Below are 10,190 nucleotides of genomic sequence, written 5' to 3' on the forward strand. Positions count from 1 at the left end.
ATCAGAGGTACTGCCAATGAGCTGGGTTAACAGGAACATGGAAGTACGCATCCATCATGTCCAGCGTCACAAACCACTGGTCCCTGCAACACGTGGTCTGGGGACAGTATGTGGAATCTCAGTACCTTCAAGTACCTATTGAGGTTGCGGAGGTCCAGAATCGGTCGAAACCCTCCGTCTCTTTTTGGGACCACAAAATAAGTGGAGTAGAACCCACCTAGCTGTTCTGATGTCTCAATCCTGCGGACGACACCCTTGTCCAGGAGTGAGGAAATCTCCAGCCGCAGGGTTTTCTTTAGAGGGTCGGCCACCGTGGTGACACAAAGGCCCCTGAAGAACGGAGGCCGGCACCGGAATTGGAGTCGGTACCCCTCGAGCATTGGGGACAACACCCATGGGGACTCCACACACTCCTCCCACTTTGCCCTTTGAGACCGGGAGAAGCGGCCGGGGAAGGGTGTGTCAGGGAACACACCCTTCCCTCTCCTCTGGCGCCCTGAGCGCATGGGTCCCCCAGGCACGTCCCTATGGCGGTGACGGTTGACACCTGTCACAAAGGGAAGCCATAAGCTCAGCCAACAAGGCCACTGAGCAGGGGTCCGACGCCCTGGGAGAGCTTATGTTGTGACCCGCCCGGGGGAATAGGAACCCGGAGAGGGATAAATTACCCAGTACCTCTGCAAACCCAGGGGAAGGCCCCTGTGGGAAAAACAGGAAGAATAAAAAAAGAACAGCAACCAGGTAATGGATTTGATTTGTGTTTTTTTTGTTTTTGTTTTACGCCAACTGCGATTTAACCTAGAATGTTTAATATCTAAGCAGAAAACAAAAAACAGCACCGTATGATGGAGTAACTCCGTTAAGGAACTCCAAAGTTAATGTCTCAACGTAGTGGCAGCCCATCACCATACTCTTACATTCTGCAGAGAAAGAACAAGAGAAAGAACAAAAAAAACCTGTAGGGGAATTAGCAGAGAACACATGTAGGGTAATTAGCAGAGAACCCACGCCTATAGCGTGGGGACAGCATGTTAAAGCAATTCACAACACACACAAAACAAGCCAGTCGGTAAATTTGTGTAAGGTACATCCAGTTTGTGGCAGCAAGAGCCACCAATATATTAATAGATGCACACAGAGTCATAGTGTAACACTAACGAAGCACAAGCACGACAAACCACAGGCGGAAGATGCAGATCAACTGCACGCAGCGAGTGGAGCACTGAAGAAGAGGGGAGCATTCAAGAAGAGGGGCTGGCCATGTGGCCAGGCCACATGCTCCAGGCTGTAAACAGCCAGTGAGTATACTTCTACACAAGATATTACACACTTACCAGTGACTTACCAAGCGAACTTCAGAAAGTTTGTACCTCAAACCGTACAGACGTCCATCGAGAAAATGAAAGAGAACGTGTGTCGCGGCCATGGGGTCTATATATAGGGGTGGACCCCAGCCGTGACACAGGTGTACACGGGCGTAAATCCTTACTCAGATGTATCCCTCCACCGTGGAGTGATACCAATATAATGGAGTGATACAATATAGTGAAACATAACAATTGTTTTCTGCCCATTTTGTTTATTTTGATACAAAACCAAGCATCAAATCCCATTTTATTGGTCAAATACACATATTTAGCAGTTATTGCGGGTGTAGCGAAATGCATAGCCTAACCTTCCCTTAACCCTTTAGACTAGTGGGTATTGGCCTATACAGATAGGGATAAATGTAAATGTTTCGTACAGAAGAATATAGTAGCAATTGAAAGGGAACACTGGAGATTATGGGGGAATTATCAGACCAAATGTGAGGACACAACAGTTCACCTGACACAAAGCTGAATCCAAACATTCCTCTGTTGATTTTATGTGGATTTTAAATTTACTGTATGTTGACATTTGTTTATAACGAAATCTGAAAATGCTTTGGATACATTCAGTAACATGATAAGAATATTCATGGAAAATTCATACAGCATAAGACAAAATAATTACAAGGATTTGAGTGAGAGTACTAACTGATGTCTCCAAATGGCCACACACCTCTCCAAAGTGCGCACATTTCCTAAGTAATTCTAATGCCCTTTTATGGCTCAAAGAACAGTCTTCAACTATAAGGTGCTGTTTTGAGCTTTCCTAGCCTTTGCTTGCCGTTAAGGAACTAGAGCAAGCACAATTGTAGTAGTTTTGTTTGGAACACAACCCTGCATCCCAGCCATCACATAATTACTGTTGTTGTTTATGCAACCCAAAGTTATCAAATACGATATATCAGTGTTAGGTTTTCACAATGCAATTCAGAGAAACAATGTCATTTTGGTGCGGATTAGAAAGGAATCATGAGCGCATTCAGGTGCGTGTGCCGTGATACATTTTCTTCACAGTAGACAAACATGATTCTGTTCAGAACAACCCAGGGAATGATGCCATGTCATCTGGTAACTGTACATCAAACATAGTGATCATAAACATTGACACTGTATATGTTTTATGACATGAAAAGTGAAGTTCATCTTTCGACTCACAGGTGTTTGACTTGCTCATGTGACATCAGTGTTTACAATCCTCAATGTCTCATCTTTTAAAATCTATAGTCCTCTTAGACCGTTTTCACAATGACGATAGCAAAGGGACATTTTCGACAGGTTCTCGAGGGATCGATTCTCTAGAGACAATACCGTTGTGTAAACTTGTGAAATTATCACGTCTCAAGCACTACCTCAAAATGTTTAGATGTGTATGTCAAAATGTTGAGATATGCAAGTAAAACTGCGTAAGTCAACATTTTGAGATAGATCATACGAATATAATGTTTTTTAATTTGTAACATTGTGTGGTGATTTCAAAGGTGGCACAACAGATCCCAGAGTGGTGGTATGACTAATAAACCAACTGTAAATAAAAACTGTTTTATATGGGCTATGATGTGAATAATTTTTTGGTCTGGTCATATGGTTTAAAAAAAAATTAAATCCTGGAAAAACCCTAGGAAGGATGAAAACATTAACATCCTGTCAAACAAATCATGAGGCGAATCAGTCTAAACAAGAGTGCTTTGGCCCTCTTTTCGACGCTTTTGTGTCAATATTTTTTATTAAACCAAATCAAAGTGCTGGTGCAAATGCCTGCTCGCCACACATTTACCAGCGGCCCGCTGCAGCGTAGATAGATATCGCCACACAATGGCACAAATGAAGAAACGCAACCTTTATTTTTGGGTGGCGGGAATGGGTTTCCATATAAATCAGCCCAACATCTCAACTCCCGTTGAATTATACCCACGTTTTCAGTTGCAATTTGCTTTTGCCACATGAAGCCTAATGATTTGCATGATTTTGATCAAAATTAAGCATGTTTTGTTGTAAGGTAGGCCTACAGTACTTTTAGATTTGTATTAGAGGGGTAATCATTCATTTTTGATAGGCTAGCATTACTTGGTGAAGAGATTTTGTTAGCTATTAGTAGGCTAACTCTGTGCTTTTGCCTTGAGGCTAAAATGTAAAGTGTAGAGACAAGAAAATAAACTATTTTTAAAGGGGAATGGAAACACATAAGGAAGTAAAGCTAAGCAAAGAAATTCCATCCACTAATACAAAACATGTGCATTTAACATAGAAACATCTCAATTTTTAGGATTTTGATAATGAACCAGGTTTATTAGAGGTATGGATAGCGCCATCTTGAATTGTAGTGCCTGTAACTGTATTAAGACAACCTATTTAAAACAAGTTGTTTAATTTGATTACAAATATTCACTCTCTTTTGAAGCCTTATCAATAGTGAATTTAATCTTGCTTATTGACAACGTTTCCATGGCTCAGACATGGCAAACATTAATTCAATTTACTATAGGCCTAGCCCCTATATCAGTGTGAATGCTATGTTTAACTGTATATTTCCATATTGAAGCCATACAATTAGGCTTCTTACATGTTCAACATATTTAGAAAAGATGGGATAGACCTACATACATTTAGTTTCTGTAGGCTATTTTTAACTAACTAGCCTATGACGTACTAACATTTGAATTGGAGTTGATTCCAACACAATACATAAAACTGTAAATACACAACTTCAAGAAAGCGCATATTTAGTCATGGAGCACGTTCCGATTGGTCAGTGAAGGGTCAATCATCGACACATACAACTTGTTTATTCATCAAAACTCAGCCCTTTCGTGCCTCTCTCATCTACTGCGCCCATAATTCCAGTTGTAAAAAATATTGAAAATATTTTTAATACCACTGAACCGCCAGTGCTAAGATTTAACATTGTGTTAGGTTTGTTAAAATAGAGCCCTCAGTGATGTTGTGTTTTCCTGGTGTCAGGTGTGACCTGCTAACTATGAGTTAAACCTTGAAAGAACCACTTGAGTTTCAGAATAAATAAAGCTCAGGCACCGATGGGATGGCTGTTGTTTTGTCCTAAATTTAGCATAGAGTCAAATGATCAGTAGTCTCAGTGACCGTTTGGTTCAAATCCAGTAAATCATTGTATGCCGTTACAGATAACTACCAAGATAAAGGAAACGCCTACATAAAGTGTCTTAACAGGACGTTGGGCTACCAACAGCTTTAATGCACCTTGGAATAGATTCTACGAGTGTCTAGAACTCTATCGGAGGGATGCTACACCATTCTTCCACAAGTGTTGTGTTGAAGGTGGTAAAAAATGCTTTCTCAGGCTCCGCTCCAGAATCTCCCATAAGTGTTCAATTATGTTGCGATTGGATGACTTAGATTGCCATGGCATATGGCTTACTTCGTTTTCATTCTTATCAAACCATTCGGTAACCATTCGTGCCCTGTGTATGGGGGCATTGTCATCCTATGGGGCATTGCCATGGTAGCCAAAATAATGGACTGCCCAGACTTTTTATACATGACCCTAAGCATGATGGGATGTTAATTGCATAATTAATTCAGGAACCACACCTGTGTGGAAGCACCTGCTTTCAATATACTTTGTATCCCTCATTTACTGAAGTGTTTCCTTTATTTTGGCAGTTACCTGTATATACAGTAATTATACTGTTATAATTGATGATTGAAGTCTATTTAATAATTAAATAATAATTGTATACACAAGCCAGGCGGGTAAAGCAAATGCAGAATAATAATGTAGAGGGATGTTCTTTGAAGCTGACAGGTTACTGTAGACAATAGTATTGCTTGCCAACTGTAACTGTTGGAGAAATTCTAAATGTATTTTTAAAATAATATTTTATCTGACATTGTTGCTTATTTCATGTTTAATGGGTTGTTCTGCTTTCCTCATGTAGCTCATCGGTCTCACCTCCAGCATCTACTTTACTCAATGTGAAAGAGGAGGTATGATGTCCTGTGATTTCACCCCCCTCCCTCCCTCCTCCCCTCTTACACTTTGTGAACAAGCAGACAGAGGGAGAGTAATGGTTTGAATGAGCTACTGCAGAAGCGATTTAGAGCTAGTTGAGATAATAGCTCAGCTTCATACGTACAGTATACCTGGAAATGGGTTTCAAATAGGCCTTGCTAAGCTTTTATGAACTAATTTGGCCCATAAACCAGAAGTAAATGCCCAGGCCCTCTCCACATTTGTTTTTTAAATAATTTACTTTGCCGTTTGTGATCAAAACCACTCTTTTTATTTTCTCTTAGAATTTAAGTTGATGAGTCTGTTACCATGGCCTCTACTCCTGTCACTGACCTGTGGAATTGCAGTGAGCATCTGGACACATACTGTACTGTAGTGGAACAAAGGAAACAGAGTTCATTTTGTCCTGTCTGTGGACACCTTCCTGTTTGTTGCTATGAGGGACCCAATTAACATGTTGTTTAATTTGTGATAAAGGAGCTCCAGTCTAGATATTAAAAACAATCTGTTTATTAAAGGAGGCCTGTATATGTCTCTGTCTGATCCAAATCTTGGAGATTCTGGCAACTGGATCAATATTTATACATTCTATGGGATCAACCCAATAATGATGTAATTTAAACAAAAACAATTTACCTGTTAACTGAATGATGTAATGTTAACTAAATGAATCCTAGTCCAAGTGGCTAGTTCCAGTATACAGTTATTTGACTTTTAAACTGCTCGAAAACAAGCTACTGTAGCTACCTAATACCATTTGGATTCACATACATTTAGGCTATACTGTAGTACCCTACTGTAACAGGTTGAAATGAAAGCAAGCGACTCAGTTGTAGCACAATATTGTTAACTACAGTAGTATCTAATGCAAAACTGAGAGCCAAAGGTGCAGAAGTCTCAGTTGTTCTTTTACTGCTGCCGTTTAATTATTTGTTACTTTTATTTTTAACTTTTTACTTATCTATTTTTTTACTTAACACTTATTTTTCTTAAGAACATGGGAATGGTTGTGATTTTTTTGTCAGAGACACTTTCTCTCTAACAGCATCTAACATAGTGTGACAGAGAGTGGATCCTTATTCATTACTTATTATTTGCTATCATGGTTGGTTAAGTAGGACTTTAACCTTAAGCTTAACCAAATTTAATTATGGTATTCAGCACATCAGAATTCCTGTGGTCTGTTTTCAATCACCAAAGTGCATCATGAACAGAAGGAGTATAGTCAACAGTCCTATCATATAACTCAAATCAAATAACATTTTATTTGTCACGTGCCAAATACAGCAGCCCTTACAGTGGAATGCTTACTTACAAGCCAACAATGCTTTAAGAAGTTAAGAACCCTTAAAGCTGGAATCCCTAAATTCGTAGTGCGATATTACAACAACAAAAACACTTCGACAACCAACACTGTTTTTCTTCCCCTTCGTACATCATTGCACACACAATAGAACAGCACAGTATGTACAACGACTTGTTTTTACCACGATGCTACTATCCTCTTCATAATCAAAACAAATAAAATATGTGCCTGGGGGCGACTATTGAGGCTGTTTCAACTCATGCAGATCTCAGCTTTAAGAACTCATAACTAAATTATTTTGGATAGTGGAATCCAAATTAGCACTGGTTAATTTGAAGGCTCAGCAGTCCTAGTTTTTGCCATTGTTATTTTGTTGAAGCCGATGGTTGGCATCTCTCCATTTCCATTTGGGTACTGTCATTCATACAACACTCCAACATGAATGTTTATTAAGTAGTGTCATGTATGTAGTGTGACTAAGACCATAATTTACTGTTGAAGCCGGAAGTTTACATGCACCTTAGCCAAATACATTTAAACTCATTTTTTCACAATTCCTGACATTTAATCCTAGTAAAAATTCCCTGTTTTAGGTCAGTTAGAATCACCACTTTATTTTAAGAATGTAAAATGTAAAAAATAAAAAATAAATAGTAGAGTGATTTATTTCAGCTTTTATTTCTTTCATCACATTACCAGTGGATCAGAAGTTAACATACACTCAATTAGTATTTGGTAGCATTGCCTTTAAATTGTTTAACTTGGGTCAGATGTTTCGGGTAGCCTTCCAAAAGCTTCCCACAATAAGTTGGGTGAATTTTGGCACATTCCTCCTGACAGAGCTGGTGTAAATGAGTCAGGTTTGTAGGCCTCCTTGCTTGCACACACGTTTTCAGTTCTGCCCACAAACATTCTATAGGATTGAGGTCAGGGCTTTGATAGCCACTCCAATACCTTGACTTTGTTGTCCTTAAGCCATTTTGCAACAACTTTGGAAGTATGCTTGGGGTCATTGTCCATTTGGCAAACCCATTTGTGACCAAGCTTTAACTTCCTGACTGATGTCTTGAGATGTTGCTTCAATATATCCACAAAATTTGATGCTGTCTATTTTGTGAAATGCACTAGTCCCTCCTGTAGCAAAACATCCCCACAACACGATGCTGCCACCCTAGTGCTTCAAAACAGTTCTATTTTTGTTTCATCATTTCTCCAAAAAGTACGATCTTTGTCCCAATGTGCAGTTGCAAACCTTAGTCTGGCTTTTTTTATGGCGGTTTTTGAGCAGTGCCTTCGTCCTTGCTGAGCTGCCTTTCAGGGTATGTCAATATAGGACTCATTTTACTGTGGATATAGATACTTTTGTACCTGTTTCCTCTAGCATCTTCACAAGGTCGTTTGCTGCTGTTCTGGGATTGATTTTTTTTTAAAGTACGTTCATCTCTAGGAGACAGAATGCGTCTCCTTCCTGAGCGGTATGACGGCTGCGTGGTCCCATGGTGTTTATACTTGCGTACTATTGTTTGTACAGATGAACATGGTACCTTCAGGCATTTGGAAATTGCTCCCAAGGATGAACCAGACTTGTGGAGGTGTATGATTTTTTTCTGAGGTCTTTGCTGATTTCTTTTGATTTTCCCATGATGTCAAGCAAAGAGGCACTGAGTTTGAAGGTAGGCCTTGAAATACATCCACAGGTACACCTCCAATTGACTCAAATGATGTCGATTAGCCTGCCAGTAGCTTCTAAAGCCATAACAGCATTTTCTGAAGTTTTCCAAGCTGTTTAAAGGCACAGTCAACTTAGTGTATGTAAACTTCTGACCAACTGGAATTGTGAATTATAAGTGAATTAATCTGTCTGTAAACAATTGTTGGAAAAATGACTTGTCATGCACAAAGTAGATGTCCTACCTGACTTGCCAAAACTATAGTTTGTTAACAAGAAATGTGTGGAGTGGTTGAAAAACAAGTTTTAATGACTCCAACCTAAGTGTATGTAAACTTCCGACTTCAACTGTACATAGTAATTCAATTGGCAGGTACTGTACAGTGTTCTCAGTGTGGGTACACAACCCACATAGTACCAGCAACTGTTATACCGGTTTGTGGCTTGTACCTTTTCAAAGACTTGCAAATTAATTCACAATGGAGATTACGGTGTCATTTTAAGAATGCATTATATTATGAGGGGAGGTTTATGCAAAGCTAATATGTATTACAATGTCAATGTATCACAGATGTGAGGACTGTAATTTACCTACCTGAACTTTAGCACTATAACTTTAGCAACACTTATTACTATGAAGGAAACCATTTTATCTAACATGTTTATAACCACCTTTTTTGCACTTAACGTTGGTCCTTAGAAAATATATATTTTCTATCTACATTCGGATAACTTGTCTTTGATTTAATTTAATTGATTCATTAATGAATGTTTCATTTGTGGAATGTTGTGAAAATGACATTTTAATAAATATTTTAAGCAGTGAAGGGAATTGTTAGGAATCCTGGGTTGTGTGGAAGGTGATGTGCATTTTATTTTGTCTTAGAATATTTTGTGAAAGATTGACAGCGCAGTTAAGATCTTGTCATTAGAGTTCCCAGAGGTGTTTCATCTTTAAATTGAGTCTCAACTCCCATTTTTATTTCTGTGAACATTTGAACCATGAAACATACATTTTCTTATGTGTTTGACCTGCTTGACCCTGTCTGTAATATGTTGTTACAGGAACAACAACTGTTTTCATCTGTTTTTGTATGAAAATTATATGATTGTATAAAACCAATATGCTCTTCAATGTCCTGTCATTTCTTATCTAATGTTTACATTTTCCTTTTCTTTATCCCTTATATGCATTCTGTAAGAGTTTTTCAAGAAACATTTACCATGTATGAGCATGGTTCAGGAAAACATTGAAAAATAAAGTAACATTTTTTTTTAAACTTTCCACTCTGTCTCAATAGCAATGAAAAGTGGAATCAGAATGGTTAATAAGTGGAGCAAAAGGGACTAGTGTGGTCATCCAAATCCCTATAACACAAAAAAACAGCTATAACTCAGATCCAGGGCAAGATAATACTGTATAAAAAAATGACACATGCATTGCTGCTCCCAAATTACCTTTTTAAGAAAGTTTATAAAAATGGATTTATTAAGTCAGAATTTGAGAAAAGGGAGATTTAGATGAACAAGTGGCAATGATACATGTAGCAGTACAGCTTGGTACTGCAGCCTGCATAAGGCCATTATCTTAGATATTTCACTGAACATAGGAATATCATCAGTCTCAAATATCAACTGGCCATAAGCCAGGTCCTTCCCACAACATATTTTCAATAAATCATATGGTTAAAAGTCACACACATTCCAAAATATACCTGGCCTTCTGGAGTTCTCAACAAAACAAAAAACAGGTGAGGTTATCAATACTGATAAGTGGTGAAAGAAAAGTAATTATTTAAAGGGCAGGATTGTATCAACCAAGATTCCTCTCAGAGGTTCCAGAATGTCGGGGAATCAGTT

The 10,190-nt window shown here is 38.6% G+C and overlaps 1 protein-coding gene across 1 annotated transcript in view; it reads left to right on the forward strand.

Annotated features, from left to right (window-relative positions):
- Positions 1-9,465, forward strand: part of LOC115135743 (oligophrenin-1-like) — a 36,795-nt gene extending 27,330 nt beyond the window's left edge. The window contains exons 23-24 of the mRNA XM_029670794.2: positions 5,282-5,330; positions 5,640-9,465. Of these exons, the coding sequence (XP_029526654.1) occupies positions 5,282-5,330; positions 5,640-5,651 (61 nt within the window). The 3' untranslated portion in view covers positions 5,652-9,465. The remainder of the gene's footprint in view (positions 1-5,281; positions 5,331-5,639) is intronic.
- The last annotated feature ends 725 nt before the right edge of the window (positions 9,466-10,190 follow it).

Source organism: Oncorhynchus nerka, linkage group LG10 (genome assembly GCF_034236695.1).
Source record: "Oncorhynchus nerka isolate Pitt River linkage group LG10, Oner_Uvic_2.0, whole genome shotgun sequence".
Lineage (NCBI taxonomy): Eukaryota > Metazoa > Chordata > Actinopteri > Salmoniformes > Salmonidae > Oncorhynchus > Oncorhynchus nerka.